This window comes from Ranitomeya imitator, chromosome 2, assembly GCF_032444005.1.
Source record: "Ranitomeya imitator isolate aRanImi1 chromosome 2, aRanImi1.pri, whole genome shotgun sequence".
Classification (NCBI taxonomy): domain Eukaryota; kingdom Metazoa; phylum Chordata; class Amphibia; order Anura; family Dendrobatidae; genus Ranitomeya; species Ranitomeya imitator.
In genome coordinates, this window is record NC_091283.1 from 484,441,659 (window position 1) to 484,467,067 (window position 25,409).

Below are 25,409 nucleotides of genomic sequence, written 5' to 3' on the forward strand. Positions count from 1 at the left end.
TGGTATTGGAAGGCAATGCGCCAGTGAAGAAGGATATTGCATGGCAGGATAACTAGGGGAAAATATGAGGCATGATTTTTTGTAACGTTTTTGGGACTGGGAAGAGCACAAGCACAAGTTCATCAAAACAGTTGTTTGATTATAAGGTGACAAAGTCTCCAGGCTGAAGGGGAAGCTCATAATTCGCCTCCCATATGGGGTATAAAAGAGCCAAGCAAAGTTCTGAATGAAAAGTATTCAGGGGGCAGGTATCCAGAGGGAATGGAGAGAATCATTCATGGGGGCAATACCAACGGAGGGCCAGTTTTGACCAAGTTGTGCTCTTTCCCCCAATATGTGTACAAGGGAAATAATTTCTTGCTGTAATTAGAATTTTACATGACATCTTGATTATCTTTGATTGGAACATTACATTCCAATACTACAGAATATAGATCTGTCGGCTAGTTGGTATCATCGCTAATATTTGTCCTGCAATAGTAGCTTTTACACTGGACAATTATCGGAAACGAGTATTCCTAGGAAGACTCAATTGACAATTATCGGACATTCTAAACACACCGCCAATGACCCAAAGAACGAACAAAATGCTCAGTCGTCATTAACCTTGCTTAAAAATCAACAGTTTCGGCAGCACATCGTCCTCTGCTGCTGAGAATAATAGTATGCTACATGCACTGGTCTATCATGTTATACAGGTTGCTAAATGTCTTTTACATAGCCATCCCACAGCCGTTTAACATCGTGGGTCGACTAGTCTACTTACACCCTTAGTAAATACAGGTGCTCTAAGGAGCTTTTGTAATCTAAGTTACCATATACATTGCTATGTGCACATGATTATCACTTCTGAAGGCTTTTGGCACAACCAACTGACCTTGAGCTTACTGATTAGACATCTACTTTTGGCTGTAGTGTTGATTCTCCATTTTTGTTATACATTCAATAATATACAGTATGGTACATCCAGATATTTCATATATTTTATATCTGTATGTCTTACAGCTCTAAGTAAAAATGACAAATGCCTACTAGACCAGCAGCACTAGTAGGCCTAAGCAAGGAATAAATGACCACATAACCAGAAGTTGGGGAAAGTTGGATGATATTGCGATTCTAATGGTGGGCTTTGTTTCTGTCAATTCACCTCTCGCCGGCACAAAAATTCACATGTAGATGTATACATAAGTATTAACAGGACTGTATTTCCTTCTTGTGTAGAAATGTGATCGCTCCAACTCGGACACCCTGGAGGACTGTGAGATAGAAGAGTTCTGCACGCAGCTTATGCAGCGGCCGGAGCTGGAGGAGATATTTCACCGTTACTCTGGTGAGGACAGGGTACTTTCTGCCGAGGAGCTACAAGAATTCCTGCAGCATCAAGGAGAAGAAGCGACTCTGGAGAGGGCACAAAACATAATCCACAAATTTGAGCTGAATGAGAAAGGTAATGGTGACCTTTGTCTACATTTCCCCCATACTAAACAATCTAGATATGGGGAAAACATGCATTTAAAGGAGTTGAGGAAGGGTGCAGCTTATCTTAAATGGGTTGTCCTTTACAAAACAATTTATCACCTATCCACAGTATAGGTGATAAAGTTTTAATTGGTGGGGTTTCCGACCACTGGGACCTGCATTGATTGACAGAAAGTAGGGAACTGTTATTGGTATTAGAATGGAGCGTAGCACACATGCTCGACCACTGCTGCATTCATTCCCTAAGGACCAGGCAGCAGCTGCCAAGGCAAACAGGATCATGGGGTGCATTAAAAGAGGTCTGGATACACATGATGAGAGCATTATACTGCCTCTGTACAAATCCCTAGTTAGACCGCACATGGAGTACTGTGTCCAGTTTTGGGCACCGGTGCTCAGGAAGGATATAATGGAACTAGAGAGAGTACAAAGGAGGGCAACAAAATTAATAAAGGGGATGGGAGAACTACAATACCCAGATAGATTAGCGAAATTAGGATTATTTAGTCTAGAAAAAAGACGACTGAGGGGCGATCTAATAACCATGTATAAGTATATAAGGGGACAATACAAATATCTCGCTGAGGATCTGTTTATACCAAGGAAGGTGACGGGCACAAGGGGGCATTCTTTGCGTCTGGAGGAGAGAAGGTTTTTCCACCAACATAGAAGAGGATTCTTTACTGTTAGGGCAGTGAAAATCTGGAATTGCTTGCCTGAGGAGGTGGTGATGGCGAACTCAGTCGAGGGGTTCAAGAGAGGCCTGGATGTCTTCCTGGAGCAGAACAATATTGTATCATACAATTATTAGGTTCTGTAGAAGGACGTAGATCTGGGGATTTATTATGATGGAATATAGGCTGAACTGGATGGACAAATGTCTTTTTCGGCCTTACTAACTATGTTACTATGACTTCTGAGTGCTGAACTTGGCTTTTTCTGGTATCTCTATAAAATATATATGAAGCAGTGGTCGGCCATCTGACCTGCTGCTCAATTCTGTAACAAGGGTTTAAAATTCCGTATCAGGAATAAAAATTCCCCGTTCTGACGATTGACGCAAGCATTTAGACCCCTAAGATCAGTGAGTTATCACCAATTCTATGTATAGGTGATAACTTGTTTTCACCGTAGCACCCCTTCAATGCGGCCCTGCGCTCAGTAACCCGATGTTTACCCTGGTTACCGGGGACCTCGGGATCGTTGGTCGCTGGAGAGATGTCTGTGTGACAGCTCTCCAGCGACCAAACAGCGACGCTGCAGCGATCCGGATCGTTGTCGGTATCGCTGCAGCGTCGCTTAATGTGAAGGGACCTCAAATTTAACCTAAGGGAGTGAGCTGCAACCATGTACACAACAAAATAGCTTGTCTCATAGAGAAAACTCCAGTCTAGAGGCCGAGCCTGTAATATATGGACAGACTGGGTCCACAGAGCATAGATAATCTACGTAAGATCTGAATTTTATACCGATGACCTCTCCTAGCGACCCTTCAACTGCCTGAAATTTAGATGAAAACTTTTGTTATTATTTTTTAATAGCTCCTCTCCTATGACACTCTGTATTGTGCTGTGGTGGTTGATAATTCCATAACAACATCATCCAATATATACAGTTGAAATGATAAGTTTCCATACACTATATAAAAAGACACATATGCATGTTTGTCTCAATATCTGACATGAAATCAGAATAAACCTTTCCCGTTTTAGGTCATTTAGGATTACCATAATTATTAATATTTGCTGAATTAAGTAAGTAATAAAAATGCATTAAAACATTCTCTCTCTCTCATTATTCTGACATTTGGCAAATATTAATAATTATGGTAATCCTAATTGACCTAAAATGGGAAAGGTTTATTCTGATTTCATTTGATGAGGCTGTGGGAGAAATTAGCGCAAATTGGGCCTTATCTGATAGACGCAATACAATCTTTATCAAATTATACTAATCTGATGAATCCATTGTTAGAGCTTAGAGAGTAGGTATCAACTGCAGCAGATCCATGAGTCAGAAAGTGACCGTTTGGCACAAATGTAGAACATGTATCGATACCTCTATCTATTAGATAGAGGTAGAGCAGGTGGAGAGTTACAAATATTTCGGGGTCCATTTGGATAGCAAACTGGACTGGAGATGCCACTCAGAGTTTGTCTACAAGAAGGGGATGAGCAGACTGTATTTCCTAAGGAAACTGAGGTCTTTTAATGTGTGCAGCAAAATGTTAGAAATGTTCTACCAGTCTGTGGTGGCAAGTGCCATCTTTTTTGCAATCACGTGCTGGGGTAGTAGTGTGTGGGCCTCTGATGCTAATAAGCTGAATAAGATTATTAAGAAGGCAAGTTCTGCTGTGGGCTGCAAGCTGGACTCTTTTGGGGAGGTAGTGGAGAAAAGAACTCTGAGAAAGTGTATGGCAATTATGAACAATAATGAACATCCATTATATGAGCTATTCATGAGACAGAAGAGCACCTTCAGCAACCGGCTAATACTTCTGAGGTGTAAGAAGGAAAAATATAGGAAATCGTTTGTGCCAACTGCTATGGGAATGTACAACAATAACATTAGGGTTAAATCATAAAGATGATTGTCCACTTTATTTCTTCTACTTTTCAGTTCACCCGCTGTGTATGTCCTATTCTAATGTATAATGTCCTTCTGTCAACAAACTGTCATGTCAATTAAGTAATTCATTTTATGATTTTTATGATGTAAGTCGTGCTGCTGTGATACCATAATTTCCCACGGGATCAATAAAGTGTATCGTATCGTATCGTACATGTGGTTACTTCCTGATGAAGAAGTACTTTTAACTTCGAAAGGTGTCGAATAAAACACTCTTCTACTATCAAATCCTACCTGGATCTACATCTCAATCTTTTCAGTAGCATGGCATTTTTCCATAGAAATCCTTCTATATGTATTCTTATTTCATGTCAGATATTGAGAAAAACATGCATATGTGTCTTTTTAAATAGTATATGTAAACTTCTAGTTTCAACTGTATATATTATAGTCGAGATTATTATTTTTATTATTATACATTTTTATAGCTTCATTTATTCCATGGCGCTTTACATGTGAACGGGGCAAATATAGACAAGTACAATAAACATGAGTAAAACAAAGCACACACAAGTACAGGAGGAGAGAAGATCCTGCCCACAAGTCTACAGGGATGAAGACAAACTCTTCCTAAATAAGTTTAGGTTGCAATATAATTTAGAAGGTTTCTGTGGCTTAAAGTGCATGGCCACATAGAAATATCTGTGGTGCGATCAATGCCAAGGTCCTACAGTCCTATCTTAGATATTTTATATTAGACAATGTCTAAACCTGCCGTCTTCACCAGCCATTGTGTAAGGATCAAGAACATATTTAGTTATCTAAACATGACCGTCCTCTGGGTGAATGAACTAGAAACAGCTCCAGGCTTGTGTAGCCTTTGATGGTATCAGGTGAGAACTGAAACTTGTGATTTTCAGTGTAATAAACCTGTTCTCCTTGATCTGCCAGTTCATAACATCAAACTCACATGTACACACCCAGAAGACAAGCCGTCAGGTCCAACTGACTGATCACATGCATCTTAATCATTGTATGACTCCATGAACACTGGGTGTAGTCATCTATCTATGTATCTATGTACCTATCTACCCCGTATCTATCTATCTATCTATCCCATATCTATCTCTAGGTATCTATGTATCTATGTACCTATCCACCCCATATCTATCTATTATCTATCTATCTATGTACCTATCTACCCCCTATCTATCTATCTATCTATCTATCTATCTATCTATCTATCTATCTATCTATCTATCTATCCCATATCTATAGCAAAAAGTGAGAGCAGCACAGAAAAAAAACAAATTCTGGGTGCAAAGCCCCTCAGGCATGTACCAAACCTTATAATGAGAGTCCAAGAAGTGAAAGGCAGCACACCATTGTAAATGAGTTAAAAAAGTGTTCAAGTTTAATAGCCCATCATGGCGACGTTTCAGCTCATGGAGAGCCTTTCTCATATCCCATATCTATCTATCTATCTATCTATCTATCTATCTATCTATCTATCTATCTATCTATCTATCTATCTATCTATCTATCTCATATCTATTTATATATCTATTATCTATCTAATCTATATATATTTACTTATTTCATTTTCTGTAAGTCTGTCTATTTTTCTTTCATTTGCAGAGTAGGAAGTTAGTCTGGGTTTAGAGGCCAATATAAGACCGCTGATCGCCTACATGGAAGTCGATTGGAAGTTTTTTAATAGCCTGTTTACACCTTTTGACCACAATTTTTTGTGTGCAGAATGATCGTTAATACGCTTAGGGCATCCTGTTATCAGCAGCACGTCCTGTTTATATATATAAACATACAGGATGATGTGCTGCCAAAAACAATGATTTTGAAACAAGAGTCAAAATCATTACACCCAACGTTTTTCAAATTTGTCAAGCGTTCGCCATTCTGTTTAGAAAAGCCAATAGTGAGGAATAAGCGAATGTTCACTCTTCATTTATCAGACTCCCGCCAGACAGATGTTGAGTTTTGGACCCTGTTTTCTGTATTTGGGTTGAGATGGGGTCTTTTAAAGGCAACCTGTCATGTTGAAAATTAAATCTGATATGCAAGCAGTATGTTGTAGAGCAGGAGGAGTTGATTAAATTGATAGACATTTTTTGGAGAAAAGTTTCAGAAAACCTTACATTGCATTAAGTAAAATCTCTGATGTTTGTGTGCGTATGAGTCCAGTGGGTGGTCCTATCCAGACTGTCCTCCCTGTAAGACCGCCCACTAGACTCAAGCATAGTAAGTTCAGGGATTTAATTGAATTAAATACAAGTTATACTGAATCTTTTCTACCACACGTAATAACATATTATTCTGCTCAGCTCTTCCTTTTCTAGTCCACGCTGTCCAACTGTTCAGGTTCACATCTAGCCTTTTGACTGGTTTGAGTACTTGTTCTCCAGTCTTTGTGCACACAGTAAATGAACTAACTGAGTTGGGCTAAAGTATTAGATGTTACTTCTCCTCGACCAAGTAATTTCCAGTGTTTGGATACTTCATTCACTTTCTTCTTTTTTGACTTTTTCCCCTTTAGCCAAGCAACATGGCCTGATGATGCAAGATGGATTCATGATGTACCTACTTTCAGCTGAGGGAGACATCTACAACCAGAAACATAGGAAAGTGTATCAAGACATGAGCCAGCCACTGTGCCACTACTTCATCTCCTGCTCCCACAACACCTACCTGACCAACCACCAGCTTGTGGGGGCAAGTAGCACGGAGTCATATATTAGGTGAGGAAAATCGTCATGGGGTTAGTGCAAGTTAGGCTACGTTCACATTGGCGTTCCGCCAATGTGCGTCGCTGTTGCGCCGGCGACGCGCCGGCGACGCAGCGGCGACGCGCCCCTATGTTTAACATAGGGGACGCGTGCGTCGTTTTGGTGGCGTTTTTCGCCACGTGCGTCGTTTCCGACGCTAGCGTCGGACGCAAGAAAACGCTACTTGTAGCATTTTCTGTGCGTCCGATTTTCGTCGGAAAACGACGCACGCGTCGCAAAACGCGCGCGTTTTTGCGCGCGTTTGCGCGCGTTTTAGCGTGCGTCGCGCGTTGCGGCGCAACGCTAATGTGAACGTAGCCTAACAGAGTAATCAAACCGAATTCTATAGGGGGTATTGATATTGATGCATAATGGAGGTACCAAGGACAACTTCTGTTTGCGTGGGTTTCCTCTGGGTTCTCTGGTTTCCTCCCATACAAAGACATACTAATAGGGAATCTAGATTGTGAGCCCCAATGGGGACAGCGATGATAATGTCTGTAGAGCGCTGTGGAATATGATAGTGCTATATATGAAAAGCATTATAAATTATTATTATTTATTATTATAGCACAATTTATTACATGGCACTTTACATGTGAGGAGGGGTATACATAATAAAAACAAGTAGAGTACAATACAAGTCACAATGGTACAGGAGGAGAGAGGATCCTGCCCGCGAGGGCTCACAATCTACAAGGGTTGGGTGAGGATACAGTAGGTGAGGGTAGAGCTGGTTGTGCAGTGGCTTGGTCGAGCGGTGGTTACTGCAGGTTGTAGGCTTTTCGGAAGAGGAGGGTCTTCAGGTTCTTTTTGAAGGTTTTGATGGTAGGTGAGTCTAATATGTTGTGGTAGAGAGTTCCAGAGTAGGGGTGTTACGCGGGAGAAATCTTGTATGCGATTATGGGAAGAGGAGATAAGAGGGGAGTAGAGAAGGAGATCTTGTGAGGATCGGAGGTTGCGTGCAGGAAAGTACCGTGAGACGAGGTCACAGATGTATGGTGGAGACAGGCTGTGGATGGTTTTGTACGTCATGGTTAGGGTTTTGTGAATCAAAAGACGTGAGCACAGCTACTGAGGTGCACGGGTAGGTTCCCAAACCATATACATATAGATATAAAGAACCCGGCACTCAGCTTCAATTAAACCCGAGGTTTTTATTCCATAGTACAAAAAACGTACATCTGGAAATACATCTGTAAATACACAAAATGTGGAACAAAACAATAACAGAAAAAGAAAATAAAAAAACAACAAAGGTATATACAGAGAGCCACTGGGTCATGATTTATCAATAGTGGAAAAACCATTAGGAAGCCACTTAGTCTACCTAAAACCCTCCCTGCTATTGAATAGAGTACAGAGAAAAGTAGCGCTGTTCATACCGTACTGAAAGGTGACTGAGATTAAACTCAGTGAGTGTAATAGATCCGTAGGTTATCACTAAAAGAGAGAGAGAGAGAGAGAGAGACCCGCCATGTAAACTATATAGTGCAAAGATGTAATAGTGCACATAGTGCAAACTGGCTACCACTGGGGGACACTTGCACTATGTGCACTATTACATCTTTGCACTATATAGTTTACATCTCTTTTAGTGATAACCTACGGATCTATTACACTCACTGAGTTTAATCTCAGTCACCCTTCAGTACGGTATGAACAGCGCTACTTTTCTCTGTACTCTATTCAATAGCAGGGGGGTTTTAGGTAGACTAAGTGGCTCCCTAATGGTTTTTCCACTACTGATAAATCATGACCCAGTGGCTCTCTGTATATACCTTTGTTTTTTTTTATTTTCTTTTTCTGTTATTGTTTTGTTCCACATTTTGTGTATTTACAGATGTATTTACAGATGTATTTATTGATTTTGCAATGTTGTAGTAACTGATGAAGGCCACACTAGGCCGAAACGTTTTTCGTACTACGGAATAAAAACCTCGAGTTTAATTGAAGTTGAGTGCCGGGTTCTTTATATCTATATGGTTAGGGTTTTGAACTGGAGTCTTTGGGTAATGGGGAGCCAGTGCAGGGATTGACAGAGGGGAGACGCCGGGAAATAGCGGGGGGACAGGTGGATTTGTCGGGCAGCAGAGTTTAGAATAGATTGGAGGGGTGCGAGAGTGCTAGAGGGGAGGCCACAGAGCAGGAGGTTGCAGTAGTCAAGGAGGGAAATGATGAGGGCATGGGCTGGGTTTTTGCAGATTCTTTGTTGAGGAATGTACGGATCCATGAAATATTTTTGAGTTGAAGTTGGCAAGAAGTGGAAAGGGCTTGCATATGTGGTTTGAAAGAGAGATCAGTGTCAAGGATAACCCCGAGGCAGAGAGCTTCTGGGACTGGGGAGAGAGGTCCGTTGGGGGGATTGAGTTCTCTTTTATCCATATAAAGCTTTAGAAATCTAGCAGAGAAGAAGGATGAAATAGCGGACAGACATTGTGGGATTCTGGTTAGTAGGGTGGTGATATCTGGTCCAGAGATGTAGATCTGTGTGTCATCAGCATAGAGGTGATACTGAAAGCCGTGAGATTCTATGAGCTGTCCCAGGCCAATGGTGTAGATGGAGAAGAGCAGGAGCCCTAGAACTGAACCTTGTGTGACTCCCACAGATAGGGGGCGAGGTGAGGAGGTGGTGTGAGAGTGGGAGACGCTGAATGTCCAGTCTGTTAGGTATGACGCAATCCAAGATAGGGCCAAGTCTGTGATGCCAAGAGATGAGAGGGTCTGTAGTAATAGGGAATGGTCCACTGTGTCAAAGGCAGAGGACAGGTCCAGGAGGAGGACAGAGTAGTGTCACTTGTCTTTGGCGGTTAATAGGTCATTGGTGACCTTAGTTAGGGCAGTTTCAGTGGAGTGGTGTGGACGTTAGCCAGATTGTAAGCGGTCGAAGAGGGAGCAAGAAGAGAGGCGGGAGGACAGTTCAAGATGGACGTGTTGTTCCAGTAGTTTTGAGGCATAGGGGAGAAGTGATATGGGGCGATAGCTAGATGAAGAGCATGGGTCAAGGGAGTGCTTTTTGAGGATAGGTGTGGTTGAGGCATGTTTAAAGCTTGAGGGGAAAACACCAGTTGTTAGTGATAGGTTGAAGAGATGGGTTAAGGTTGGGATGAAGACTGTGGTGAGGTTTGGGATGAAGTGCACAGGTGATGAGATGTGATCTTGAGAGTAGAGTGTTGATCTTCTGTAATGATGGAGAAGATGGTTTTGGAGGTGAAGGGCTGGGCAGTTAGGAGGAAAGGTTCTGGGGGTTGTCGACCAAAACGGTCTCTGATGTTATCAATCTTCTGCTTGAAAAATGAGGCAAAGTCTTCAGCTGAGATGAGTGGAGAGGGAGGAGTGTTGTGAATTCTGCTCTTGGGCTCCCTCCGGTGGTTATGAGTGGTTGTGCTGCTGTCTTTGGATCGCAGCATTTATCAGGTGTATCCATTTTTTGCAATTTGGGCTGGGCTATTTAGTCCTGCTTTATCCTTTAGTCAGTGCCAGTTGTCCATTGTTTTTGGAGGATTCACATCCATCCCTGGTCTCTCCTGTTTTGCTGTTCATTTCAACAAGATAAGTTCTGGCTTTGTTTTTGCTGTCCACCTGCTGTGGACCTTATAGTTCTGTGCATTTTCATGTTTTGTCTTGTCCAGCTTTGTCTGTGAAGGATTTTTTGCAGCCAAGCTGTGTCTCTGGAGATGCAGATATACCCTCCATGTCTTTAGTCAGATGTGGTGATTTGTATTTTCTGTGGTGGATATTTTCTAGTGTTTTAATACTGACCGCATAGTACTCTGTCCTATTCTTTCTTTTTAGCTAGAATGGCCTCCTATGCTAAATCCTAATTTCAGTCTGCGTATGTCATTTCCCTCTCCTCTCACAGTCAATATTTGTGGGGGGCTGTCTATCCTTTGGGGATTTTCTCTGAGGCAAGATAGTTTTCCCGTTTCTGTCTTTAGGGGAAGTTAGTTCTTAGCCTGTGTCGAGGGGTCTAGGGAGTGTTAGGTACTCCCCACGGCTACTTCTAGTTGCGCTGCTAAGTTCAGGGTTTGCGGTCAGTACAGGTACCACCTTCTCCAGAGTACGTCTCATGCTGCTCCTAGGCCACCAGATCATAACAGAGGAGGTGCTGGGGGACAGAGGAGATAATTGAAGGTGTTGAATAGCTGTTTAGGGTTGTGAGACAGGGAGGATATGAGAGATGAGAAATAGGTTTGTTTAGCTGTGGTGAATTTGGCCTTGAAAGTAGTAAGGGACTGTTTGAATGCGATGAAGTCCTTGTTGGAGTGTGATCTTTTTCATCTCCACTCAGCAACCCTGGAAGCCCATCTTAGTTCTTTGGTCAAGCTAGTGTGCCAGGGCTGTATATTGATTTTGTGAGCTTTGGTATGTGTGAGAGGGGCAACGGATTCCAGAGCTGCAGCTATTGTGGTGTTATATAGAGTGGCAGCAGCATCCGCATTGTGTAAGGAACTTATGTCTGTAAGAGGGAGAAGGGATTCAGACAGTGAGTGTAGATCGAGGTTTTTAAGATTTCTGCGAGGGTGTGTGAGTTTGTGGAGTGAGGATTGTGGATCTGGAGAGGAGAGGGAAGAGAATGTAAGTAAGTTGTGGTAAAAAAGAAGAAGAGGTGAGTTAGAGAGGTTGGATAGGGAGCAGAGGCGGGTGAAGGTGAGTTCCAGTGTGTGGCCATCTTTGTGAGTGGCTGCACAAGACCATTGAGTGAGGCCGAAGGAGGAAGTGAGAGATAGAAGTCAAGATGATAGTGGGGATGTCAGCGGAGAGGAAATGAAGTAGCCAGGTGGTGAAGTGGTCGAAAAAGGTGGTGGCTGGCCCTGGTGAGCGGTAAATGACAACCAGTTGGAGGTTGGTGGGGGAGTAGATGCATACAGAGTTCACCTCAAAGGAAGGGAGGGTAACAGAGGGTGGCAGTGGGATTGAGGTGAAGGAGCAGTTATCTGACAGGAGAAAATGAACTCCTCCACCACGCTTGATGCTGGGGCTGGGGGTGTGGGAAAGTGGAATCCACCATACGAGAGTGCAGCAGGAAAGGCTGTGTCGGAGGGGGTGAATCAGGTTTCGGTCATGGCAAGGAAGGAAAGTTTGTGAGTAATGAAAAGATCATAGAGCGAGCGTTCCATAGAGCTCCTGCTAGTGGGACTGGGGAAGCAGGGGCTGGGCGAATGGGTATAAGGTTAGAGAGGTTACAGAAAGTTGTGCATGGGAGGTAGAAATGACTGTGGGAATGTGGTGAGGAGGATCAGGATTTGGAGCAATATCACCGGCAGTGAGGAGGAGCAGAGAAAGTGTTAGCAGGTGGGAGCAGGAGAGGGCATGAGGTGGCTGTCTGCGTTTGGAGACAGAGGATTGTATGTTGATGAACAGTTCTGAGGAGGAGGTGAGATGGATGGTGAGGATTGAAGAAGAGATGAACAGTTCCTTACTTGGTGTAGGGATTAGGGGGGTTAATAGAAAGTGGAGGATTACAGGAGTGAGTGTGAAAACAAACAGAAACAATAGTAAAAGTAATTAGGTAACTAAAAATTGACAACATGTTGTAACCCTTCCACGTCAATAGAGCATGTCACTACAGTATAAAAATATAATTGGAGATGTCAATTTAATCATACATTTCTAGGGGAAATAACAGGGGAACGGATCATTGCTGAGTTTTAAGGAAACATGGCTCCGCAGTAGGGAATTAAATTATTAGACACCAACTCCTTGATATTTGCATCAATATAGCTCAAAATGTCATAATCTATATAATACACTACCAGTTAATCAGGTTATAAATTTTATTGAAGTTCCTTTATTGATCTAGTGCCTTACTATGAGACTTTTAAGATAATTTCCTTTCTTAAAGATGTTTCCTTGTTACATTAACCTGACCTAAATCTGAAACAGCTGGATACTGTATATTTTGAAGTCTCTGGGGGAGCAGTCTATCTCTGATGTCTAACTATTAGCAGGCATGTTACAAAATGCAGAAAATTGCCTTGGCAGCTCCTCCAATCTCCACCCTATTATGGGCAGTTTGTGGTCCCTGTGGTGGCATTCCCAGAGGACATTTCCACCATTGCTTCACTCTATAAAATGTTCATCATAACTACACAGAATATAATCACAATGTTGGATAAATTAAGAGGCTTCCAGACAGCTGACAAGGGCAAAGGAAAGGTTTTCAGAATGTGATTTTCTCCACAAATTTTTTTTAATATAAAACTATTATGAGCCCTGAACAGAGGAGACTCATGGTAGTTTATAGGCTAGCATTGGTTTTAATCAAACCTAATATTTATTGTCCATTTTCACTGCATGATAATCTTGCAGTCCAAACAGGCTGCTGATCACCCGTTCAAAATGCTCCTTCTTTGGGTCAAATGGTCTTTAGTATTGCACAAAAGGTGATTGTTCACACCATCCCGTGTAAACATGACTCATGCTACCTAGAACAATGGCAGCCTAGGCGCACTATTGCCTGTGTAATCAGGCAATTAAATGATCGCCAATCAACAAACAAGTTACTGGTCGGCGGTTATTTAGTCCCGATGGTCATTAGGTTTAAACCAAGCTTAAGATAATTGTCCATGTCCTCCTATAGAAACATCTGGCCAAGGTGAGACACTAAATAGAAAATAGCCACAAGGGTTGTCACTAAATTTTCTCAATATCTTAAACTCCAAACTTCCTGTGCAAAGGTAAATCCACTTTTTACTAATTTGCTGCATTACTAGACAGATCTATTTATTGTCTGGGACAGAATTATTTTATCAGCAATCAAGTGATGACTATTACAAGAGGGACTAAAAAAAGCCCGTAAATAAATGGTTTAACATTTTATTAAATGTATTAAAAAAAACTATAAAAGTTTACACAACACGAGGTCCATAAAATTAAACCCTCAAGCAGCAACACTGAATCATTAATAAAAATAATTAATTAAAGCGTAGATTTGTAAGAGTAATTTTGATTCATGATTCAAAAACGTACATGTCCCCTTAATTTTTTGATGACCACTCAGTCCACACAAAAACACAGCCCCATAGACTACTGTATAATGAGTACTTGTTCTATCCGTGAAGAACGCAGGCAGAACACATACATGACACACGGATGTCTGAATAAGGTGTAAGTTATAGAACTGGGGACGCAAAACAATGAAAGTTATGGCTTTTGGAAGGAGGCAATGAAAAACAAAATTGTAAAAGTGAACACTGGCTACATCTCAAATGAGTTAAGATTAAAGGGATTCTTTCAGCAGAAAACTACAGTTCAAACCAAGCACAGTCACTTGGTGAACACTAGGCGTGGTGGAGTAGTTCAGTGCACCTTTCCCCTACTTGTTTCCTATGGCTTCTCCCCCCCTACACCTGGTGAACACTAGGCGTGGCGGAGTAGTTCAGTGCACCTTTCCCCTTCTTGTTTTCTATGGCTGCCCCCCCTACACCTGGTGAACACTAGGCGTGGCGGAGTAGTTTAGTGCACCTTTCCCCTACTTGTTTTCTATGGCTGTCCCCCCCTACCTTCCTTGATTGATGGAAAACAAGTAGGTGGGAAGGTGCACTGAACTGTTTGGCCAGGGCACAGGTGACCTGAGCGCCGTTCTTGGTTTGAACAGTCATTTTGTACTGACAGACTTCCTTTAAACACCTAAAATCAGCAATTTTCCACCCTCATTTTCTATTTAAGTACTCTAAAGAAAGAACATAGTTTTCAAAATGAGTGCTAATTGCATGTGCCGGCATTAGGTATGATATGGATACCATAGGTCAAAAGTGATGTTATGGACCATTGAGTGAACTGAGTCAGCAAACTTTTTTTTATAAATCTGGATTGCTCTTCTGCGCGTCCCCCATAATAGAGATCTGCTTTATCATTAATGAAGGTGGTCAGTAAATGTCATGAATTAGCAATGTAATATTTGGTTCTCTTTTGATAATCTAGTATTTTTAGTTTTAATTATACCACCAGGCTGAATTTAGCAAAAGTCTCCTGAGACATAGCAAACCTAATGCAAAGTTCCATATAGAAATTATGAAATGTTTCATTATTGAGTTGTTGTGAAATGGTGACTGTATTGAATGCATGTGTCATTGGGCTTGCCGTTTGGGTATTCAGGTGTATTACCTCTTATCTGTAGGGCATTCACAGAGGGCTGCCGTTGTGTGGAGCTGGACTGCTGGGAAGGAGCAGATGGAGAACCTGTGATTTACCATGGCCACACGCTCACCTCCAAGATACTGTTTAAAGATGTAATTTCCACCATCAAGCACTTTGCATTCAAAGTAAGTTGTCGGACAGTTTTCTGCACAAAGTGTGAACTGCTGCGGGAGAGAGCTTATGGTTTAAAGCCAGAAACTCCTCTACAGGCAGCCTGGTTTGGGGTGTTTGCCCCTCATCAGTGTGGAGGTGAGTACTCTGCTCTCATGAGAGGTAAACACTCCAAAACAGGCTGCCAGTAGATGAGTTTCTGGCTTGGTATTCATCCCAGGCCATATTCAAAGGCTCCTTAACGGGTCAGTCGTAGAAAAGAGTCATATAGCCTTATAACTCAGACTGGCCATCGGCTCTCCCGACCCGAGCATGACAGCTGCATAGAAATACATGCTGACACACTTGGGTCAGAAGAGCCAACGACCAGTCCAAGCATTGCATTGTGATCCTCATGCGACTTATACGGCCGTCTGACTCTTCCCTTATAGGGTAACCGCTCCTTATAGGAGCTAGATCGTGAGATAGTATGTTATTCTGCAAGAAAGTTAATTTGCACATTTTTCTCTGAAGGAGCATTACCTGTAAAGATGTTTAGGGACAAAATGGGATTCAGACATATGCACAGGCAGAGTGAATGCGAGTTCTGAAGTGCACCATTTTTGGGAGTGTACTCCTGCTGAAAGCGGACACGCAAACACAGTCTACTTCATCTGAGTGTCTGCCTCCAGCAGGCGTACACTGCTAAAAATGAGGCACATCAGAGTGCAAGTTCACTCTGCCGGCACCTTTACAGCCCTCCGATCTGTGGTCCGCTCCCCTCCGTCCTGTGCTCCGCTCCCCCGTCCTTCTGTCCGCTCCCCCCGTGCTCCAATCCCACCCCCGTGCTCCAATCCAACCCCCCTGCACTCCGATCCACCCCCCCGCACTGCGATCCACCCCCCCGCACTGCGATCCACCCCCCGTGCTCCAATCCACCCCCCGTGCTCCGATCCACCCCCGTGTTCCGATCCACCCCCCCGTGTTCCGATCCACCACCCCATGCTCCGATCCACCCCCCCGTGCTCGCCCCCCCACGCCATCATACTTACCGAGCTTCCCGGGGTCCGTCTTCTTTCCTGGGCGCTGCCATCTTCCAAAATGGCGGGCGCATGCCCAGTGCGCCCGCCGAATCTGCCGGCTGGCAGATTCGTTCCAATGTGAATTTTGATCACTGTGATAAAACCTCACAGTGATCAAAATAAAAAAAAATCAGTAAATGACCCCCCCTTTATCACCCCCATAGGTAGGGACAATAATAAAATAAAGAATTTTTTTTTTTCCACTAAGGTTGGAGTTAGAACTAGGGTTAGGGTTAGGGTTAGGGTTTCGGTATGTGCACACGTATTCTGGTCCTCTGCAGATTTTTCCGCAGCGGATTTTGATAAATCCGCAGTGCTAAACCGCTGTGGATTTATCGCGGATTTACCGTGGTTTTTCTGCACATTTCACAGCGGTTTTACAACTGCCATTTTCTATTGGAGCAGTTGTAAAACCGCTGAGGAATCCGCAGAAAGAAGTGACATGCTGCGGAATGTAAACCGCTGCGTTTCCGTGCAGTTTTTCTGCAGCATGTGTACAGCGATTTTTGTTTCCCATAGGTTTACATTGAACTGTAAACTCATGGGAAACTGCTGCGGATCTGCAGCGTTTTCCGCAGCGTGTGCACATACCTTTAGAATTAGGCTATGTGCACACGGTGCGGATTTGGCTGCGGATTCGCAGCAGTGTTCCATCAGGTTTACAGTACCATGTAAACATATGGAAAACCAAATCCGCTGTGCCCATGGTGCGGAAAATACCGTGCGGAAACGCTGCGTTGTATTTTTCGCAGCTTGTCAATTCTTTGTGCGGATTCCGCAGCGTTTTACACCTGTTCCTCAATAGGAATCCGCAGGTGAAATCCGCACAAAAAACACTGGAAATCCACGGTAAATCCGCAGGTAAAACGCAGTGCCTTTTACCTGCGGATTTTTCAAAAATGATGCTGAAAAATCTCACACGAATCCGCAACGTAGGCACATAGCCTTAGGGTTAGGGTTGGAATTAGGGTTGTGGTTAGGGTTAGGGGTGTGTTGAGGTTAGGGTTGTGGTTAGGGGTGTGTTGGGGTTAGGGTTGTAATTAGGGTTATGGCTGCAGTTGGGATTAGGGTTAGGGGTGTGTTGGGGTTAGTGTTGGAGGTAGAATTGAGGGGTTTCCACTGTTTAGGCACATCAGGGGTCTCCAAACGCAACATGGCGCCACCATTGATTTCAGCCAATCTTGTATTCAAAAAGTCAAATGGTGCTCCCTCACTTCCGAGCGCCGACGTGTGCCCAAACAGTGGTTTACCCCCACATATGGGGTAACAGCATACTCAGGACAAACTGCGCAACAATTATTGGGGTCCAATTTCTCCTGTTACCCTTGAGAAAATAAAAAATTGCTTGCTAAAACATCATTTTTGAGGAAAGAAAAATGATTTTTTATTTTCACGGCTCTGCGTTGTAAACGTCTGTGAAGCACTTGGGGGTTCAAAGTTCTCACCACATATCTAGATAAGTTCCTTGGGGGTCTAGTTTACAAAATGGGGTCACTTGTGGGGGGTTTCTACTGTTTAGGCACACCAGGGGCTCTGCAAACGCAACGTGATGCCCGCAGACCATTCCATCAATGTCTGCATTTCAAAACGTCACTACTTCACTTCCGAGCCCCGGCATGTGCCCAAACAGTGGTTTACCCCCACATATGGGGTATCAGCGTACTCAGGAGAAACTGGACAACAACGTTTGGGGTCAAATTTCTCCTGTTACCCTTGGGAAAATGAAAAATTGCGGGCTAAAAAATCATTTTTGAGAAAAGAAATTTTTTTTTTTATTTTCATGGCTCTGCGTTTTAAACTTCTGTGAAGCACTTGAGGGTTCAAAGTGCTCACCACACATCTAGATTAGTTCCTTTGGGGGTCTAGTTTCCAAAATGGGGTCATTTCTGGGGGATCTCCAATGTTTATGCACACAGGGCCTCTCCAAACGCGACATGGTGTCCGCTAATGATTGGAGCTAATTTTCCATTTAAAAAGCCAAATGGCGTTCCTTCCCTTCCGAGCCCTGCCGTGCGCCCAAACAGTGGTTTACCCCCACATATGGGGTATCTGCGTACTCAGGACAAACTGGACAACAACATTTGGGGTCCAATTTCTCCTAATACCCTTGGCAAAATAGGAAATTCCAGGCTAAAAAATCATTTTTGAGGAAAGAAAAATTATTTTTTATTTTCATGGCTCTGCGTTATAAACTTCTGTGAAGCACCTGTGGGTTTAAAGTGCTCAGTATGCATCTAGATAAGTTCCTTGGGGGTCTAGTTTCCAAAATGGGGTCACTTGTGGGGGAGCTCCAATGCTTAGGCACACAGGGGCTCTCCAAACGCGACATGGTGTCCGCTAACAATTGGAGCTAATTTTCCATTCAAAAAGTCAAAAGGCGCGCCTTCCCTTCCGAGCCCTGCCATGTGCCCAAACAGTGGTTTACCCCCACATGTGAGGTATCGACGTACTCGGGAGAAATTGCCCAACAAATTTTAGGATCCATTTCATCCTATTGCCCATGTGAAAATGAAAAAATTGAGGCTAAAATAATTTTTTTGTGAAAAAAAAGTACTTTTTCATTTTTACGGATCAATTTGTGAAGCACCTGGGGGTTTAAAGTTCTCACTATGCATCTAGATAAGTTCCTTGGGGCGTCTAGTTTCCAAAATGGGGTCACTTGTTGGGGAGCTCCAATTTTTAGGCACACGGGGGCTCTCCAAACGCGACATGGTGTCCGCTAAAGAGTGCAGATAATTTTTCATTCAAAAAGTCAAATGGCGCTCCTTCCCTTCCAAGCTCTGCCGTGCGCCCAAACAGTGGTTTACCCCCACATATGAGGGATCAGCGTACTCAGGACAAATTGGACAACAACGTTTGTGGTTCAGTTTCTCCTTTTACCATTGGGAAAATAAAAAAATTGTTGCTAAAAGATCATTTTTGTGACTAAAAAGTTAAATGTTCATTTTTTCCTTCCATGTTGCTTCTGCTGCTGTGAAGCACCTGAAGGGTTAATAAACTTCTTGAATGTGGTTTTGTGCACCTTGAGGGGTGCAGTTTTTAGAATGGTGTCACTTTTGGGTATTTTCAGCCATATAGACCCCTCGAACTGACTTCAAATGTGAGGTGGTCCCTAAAAAAAATGGTTTGTAAATTTCGTTGTAAAAATGAGAAATCGCTGGTCAAATTTTAACTCTTATAACTTCCTAGCAAAAAAAAATTTTGTTTCCAAAATTGTGCTGATGTAAAGTAGACATGTGGGAAATGTTATTTATTAACTATTTTGGGTCACATATCTCTCTGGTTTAACAGAATAAAAATTAAAAATGTGAAAATTGCGATTTTTCAAAATTTTCGCCAAATTTCCGTTTTTATCACAAATAAACACAGAATTTATTGACCTAAATTTACCACTAACATGAAGCCCAATATGTCACGAAAAAACAATCTCAGAGCCGCTAGGATCCATTGAAGCGTTCCTGAGTTATTACCTCATAAAGGGACACTGGTCAGAATTGCAAAAAACGGCCAGGTCTTTAAGGTCAAAATAGGCTGGGTCATGAAGGGGTTAAGATTGTCTAGTCTAACTCTATACCACCTATATAAAAGCAAATAGTAGTCCAGTGTTATTCCTTGTAATATATTCACATCTTCATAAAAAAAATGGGCAAAGAAAAATGGCAGCCAACGCATTTTGGGCTTAAAGTATCCCTTGTTCGCAGCATATGTGCAGATCAATCAGACAAGGCATTTAGAAGCAACGAGAGCGAATCAGATTCAAGACTGCAAACCTGACCCATATGATATGGACCCAAAGGATCGGAGTATGGAAAATATATACAACGGAAAAACCAAGGAGTATTCTATAATGGAATTGAGCATATTTTTCTGATAAGCCACACTCCTATTAATTGGACAAGTCATAAAAAGTGTGTAAAACACATCATAAATATGGTGCAAGTCATGGAAGAAAAACTTCCAGAATCCTGATGCATCTAGCTGCACAAGTACGCCTCATTGTTACATATCCACTAGAGCCGGATAAAATAAAGTGGATTAATTCCAGCATCCCCAATTGTAAAAATTAAAATACATATTTATTTGATCAAAGAAATTTAAAAGAAACGCTTGGCCTTAACATTTCAAGCCCATGCTGGGCTATGAGTAAAGGCACTGCATGGGCTTGAAACGTGTAAGAAAAGTGTTTCTTAAATTTTTTTTAGTGTGATCAAATAAAAATGTATTTTTAATTTCTTCATTTGCGATTGCTGGAGTCATCCACTTTACTTTACGCATGTCCTGGGAACCAGCCCTCACCCTTGCCCATGCACCGCATCTAACAAGCTGCTATTGTTACCATGAAGTTTTGAGCTGAATAATTTTGTTTTTCTATGTCGCCAGACGTGTAATGTGACCACATTGTAGGGTCTGTATCCGCAGGGATCAAGATAGTACAGACAGACAGTACAATGAGACCTTATTAACTGTGAAACAGTCCTTGGGATATGGAGAATAATACTGCTAGTGTGTATTTTATTGTATGTATTTGTATTTTTGCTAAATATGACAGTATTCACCGTATCCGGTCATCTTATCCATTGAGAATCACTGTGGGTTGAAACAGCAAGAGACAATGGCTCATCACCTGCGGACCATCCTCGGAGATGTGTTACTGACAGCTCCAATAAGGAATGCTGATCCAGCTAAACTTCCATCCCCTGAGGTGAGATAACACACGCATCACATTACTAGTCAGCCATATCTATCTAAAGGGTTTTCGACTATTGGACATTCTTAGCTTAATCAATTCAGGTCCCTATCCCTAATGAAAATAAAAATTCAACCTACAACTACAAATATATTAAAATCAATAATTGCTTCATCAGACAAATTTCAACAAGACATAGCTACTTGTAATAAATCATATGCCAGTACATTTAGAAATGAAGTGCAAGTGCAACCAAAAAGATAGGCAATCATAAAGCAATCATTGATAATACTCTTGATCATATAGTTCACTAAACCAATATATGTCATAGTACATTATGTAACTCCCTTATACTAAAGTCAAATGCCAGTATATACAGTAATTGATAATAATCTTAGAGCATATCCCCTTGAAAAAGCAGTAATAGCGAAACACGTGTCAGGGCCGCATTGAGTGGATCCCACATTATACACAACATGACATGATTGAGCAGCAACTAGATCTTTGACAGATTTCTTGTTACAATCATCTACCTCCTTAGTTGCACTAGAACTTTATTATTCTCTATATATACTGGTATTTTGTTTCTAAATGTATTGACATTTGACCTCATTCACTATTAATTTTAATATATGTGTAGGTGGTTTATGAGCTCCCTAGGCGCTCATTTGTAGGTTGAATTATTAAGTAAATCCACGTGACAAAATAAAAAAAATAAATAAATAAAAACCTTTATGTCCCCAGTTCATAAATATACAGTTGTGTGAGAAAGTGTTTGCTCCCTTCCTGATTTCCTATTCTTTTGCATGTTTGTCACACTTAAATGTTTCAGATCACCAAACAAATTTAAATATTAGGCCGGGATCACACATGCGAGAAACACGGCTGAGTCTCGCATGTTAATACCCGACACTGCAGCCTGCACTCCGGAGCGGAGCGTGCGGCTCCATGTATTGCTATGCGGCCGCACGCTCCGGAGTGCAGGCTGCAGTGCCGGGTATTAACATGCGAGACTCGGCTGTGATTCTCGCATGTGTGATCCCGGCCTTATACTGTGCAGTCTCTTTCTTATGGTGGAGTAATGAACACAGATGTTTTTGTGGGTCTTTTGTGACCTCTTGAATAAATCGTCAAATCGTCGCTGTGCTCTTGGGGTAATTTGCTTCAGCCGTTCACTCCTGGGAAGATTCACCACTGTTCCTTGTTTCCGCCAATTGTGGATAATGACTCTCACTATGGTTCGCAGGAGCCCCAATGCTTTAGAAATGGCTTTATAACCTTTACCAGACTAATAGATCTCAATTACTTTGTTTCTCATTTGTTCCAAAATTTCTTTGGATCACAGCATGATGTCTAGTTTTTGAGGATCCTTTTGTCTACTTCCTAGTTTCTCTTCCAAACCCCAATACACATGAATGTTCATTTCAGCCAAGTGTTCATGTATTTCAGTGGGGGCAGTGGAATAAGCTGCTGCCAGATACCTCTACTAACCCAGAGACCCTCCCCCCCAAACACCTCTGTTCCAACCAGACAACACTATTCCCCTCAGAGACCTCTGTCCTCCCAAGAGACCTCTATTCCAACCACACTTCTTTCACCCTAAACACCTCTATTGCCCCTAGAGACCTCAGTTCCCCTAGACACCTCTGTTCCAACCAGACACTTCTGTTTCCCCCAGACAACGGTTTCAGCCAGATACCTTTGTTCCCTCCAGAGACCTCCGTTACCCCCATACACATCTGTTTCCTACGGACACCTTATCCTTCTCTCCGTCAACATTATCTGTAGCAGGAAGTTGAGAAGCCTCCCATACAAGTCAGATGATTGGTTGGCCGATCCTGCTGAAAAATACTGTTTAGGGTGGGAGATCATGACCATTTTGAGAGCTGAAGACCAGTGACTTCTCTTGTAAAATCCAATATTCTGAATAGACATCAATGTCTCCTCTACCACAAGTCCCTGATACCACTTGATATCCACTAAGTAATGCTATTGTACATCTCCTCCAGGACATTGTGGCTGGTATATTAGTTTGCCCTTTTATTTCTTAGGCTTTGAAGGGGAAAATCCTAGTGAAGGCAAAGAAGCTCAGTGAGCGGAGATCATTGGAGGAGGAGGACGGAAGAAGCAGGATGGTGAGTGTATAGAAAGTGGGGATCAGAAGAGGGGAATGGGGTATATTATAATGCAGCCTGGAGATGGGATGAAGGATTGGATGCATTGGGGTAATTTATTAAGTGTGATATACATATGATATGCCCTTCTCTTCCGTCCAGGACATTGCACAGGAGCTCTCTGACCTGGTGGTCTATTGCCAGTCTGTGGAGTATCGCGACCAGCCAGGAAAAGCGTGTGAGATGAGCTCATTCAGTGAGGACAAGGTGCGCAGACTGATGAAGGACTGTGGTACGTATACTACATCCAATGTCTGGGATAGAGATGAGGAGCTCCCAAAAGACGTTATTGTAACCAAGAAATGAAAGAGACTTTTTTGCCTGTTTCTGGAAAAGCTGGTTTACCCTTAAAAGGAACGTGTAACCAGGTTTTTGCTACTTAATCTGAGAGCAACATGATGTAGAGAGCAGCTTGCTGCAGTTTTGATAAAATCTCTATTTTATCTGCTGCAGATCTACTAGCCTCTAAAGGTACCGTTACACATAACGATATCGTTAATGATATCGTTGCTTTTTGTGACGTAGCAACGATATCGTTAACGAAATCGTTTTGTGTGACAGCGACCAACGATCAGGCCCCTGCTGGGAGATCGTTGGTCGCTGGGGAAAGTCCAGCACTTTATTTTGTCGCTGGATCTCCCGCTGACATCGCTGAATCGGCGTGTGTGACACCGATCCAGCGATGTCTTCACTGGTAACCAGGGTAAATATCGGGTTACTAAGCGCAGGGCCGCACTTAGTGACCCGATGTTTACCCTGGTTACCGTTGTAAATGTAAAAAAAAAACAAAAAAAAAAAACACTACATACTTACATTCCGGTGTCTGGTCAGGTCCCTCGCCGTCTGCTTCCCGCACTGACTGGTGAGCGCCGGCCAGCCGTAAAGCACAGCACAGCGGTGACGTCACCGCTGTACTTTACGGCCGGCGCTCAGTCAGTGCGGGAAGCTGACGGCGAGGGACCTGACCAGACACCGGGAATGTAAGTATGTAGTGTTTGTTTTTTTACATTTACAACGGTAACCAGGGTAAACATCGGGTTACTAAGCACGGCCCTGCACTTAGTAACCTGATGTTTACCCTGGTTACCAGGGGACTTCGGGATCGTTGGTCGCTGGAGAGCTGTCTGTGTGACAGCTCTCCAGCGACCAAACAGCGACGCTGCAGCGATCGACATCGTTGTGACGGTACCTTAATACTCTGTATAAGGCCGGGATCACACACAGCGAGATACGGCCGAGTCTCGCTGGTTAAAAACAAGCTCTGGCACCGGCACTCCGGAGCGGAGCGTGCGGCTGCATAGAAATACATGGAGCTGCACGCTCCGCTCCGGAGTGCCGGTGCCAGAGCTTGTTTTTAACTTGTGAGACTCGGCCGTATCTCGCTGTAGTGTGACTCCGGCCTAACCCCACTCACGCCACTACCAACTTTCTGTGTACACTGTGCATAGGTAGAAATTTGCCAGTGTCAACTTTCTGCCTATGCAAAGAAATCATGCATATGGAGGACTACATGGCAGCTGTAAGTGACACATTGCTGGAATTGGGGTCTCTGTCTTCACAATGTTGCTCTTAGATTAGATACATGAAGAGATGTTAAGCTTATCTATACGTAAGAGTTTTCACTGCTCACTTCCACATCGGGATGGGCATTGTTAATAACTTTGAGTCTGCATATACCTACTAGAATGTGTGCACGAATGGCAGACAGCAAGTGAAAAGCGCAAGACCATCCCTTTAAGGTGCACATACACATAATAGCAATATTGACCAAGCTTGCTGATATGGTGACACCGGATTATTTTTTTTATGTTTATGGGACCTCCTGAATTTTTCCTGACAGGTGATGTTGGGGATAACAAGGATTGCACCAGAGATGTACGTCAATTACTTAGCCCACTAAGAAAGCACATCTGTTCAGCTATGACGGGCTTGTGTGTGTAGCCGCTTGCCAAACCAGTGTGTGGGCACAATTAGGTCTGCTTCCAACCTCTGCACAAATGATGCATTTTAATGGGAGTCTGTCACCTCCAAACCTCAGTGTAAACTACTCAGATAGTCATACAGTGTACTTAGCCCCTATAAAAATCATGTCTGTTGTTTAGTTCTGTCAGTTATCATTATATACAGCATTATATTTAATTATTATGCAAATTAGGGTGCTGGGTAGACTCTTGGCATGGCCAATTTCTCAGTGCACTGTTCTGGGCCTTCTCCCTTTGTTGATTGACAGCAATGAGGGCACTGCCTGAACTGAAAACTCAGATGTGTGCACACTGACACCGCAGGAGCTGAGTGCACACAGTGTCAGCAGGCGGCACTCATACCTCTCTCCTGTGGCTACTCGCATGTCACACCTTCATGGATCAGTGTAGCGAGCGGACACCGCAGACAGGAGTGAGGGATG

At 42.9% G+C, this 25,409-nt stretch overlaps 1 protein-coding gene across 1 annotated transcript in view; it reads left to right on the plus strand.

Moving 5' to 3' along the window:
* The window catches only part of PLCD3 (phospholipase C delta 3), an 88,887-nt gene that overhangs the window by 41,176 nt on the left and 22,302 nt on the right, over positions 1-25,409 (plus strand). The window contains exons 5-10 of the mRNA XM_069751379.1: positions 1,222-1,447; positions 6,602-6,803; positions 14,953-15,097; positions 20,694-20,846; positions 22,883-22,966; positions 23,108-23,237. Coding sequence (XP_069607480.1) covers positions 1,222-1,447; positions 6,602-6,803; positions 14,953-15,097; positions 20,694-20,846; positions 22,883-22,966; positions 23,108-23,237 — 940 coding nt within the window. The remainder of the gene's footprint in view (positions 1-1,221; positions 1,448-6,601; positions 6,804-14,952; positions 15,098-20,693; positions 20,847-22,882; positions 22,967-23,107; positions 23,238-25,409) is intronic.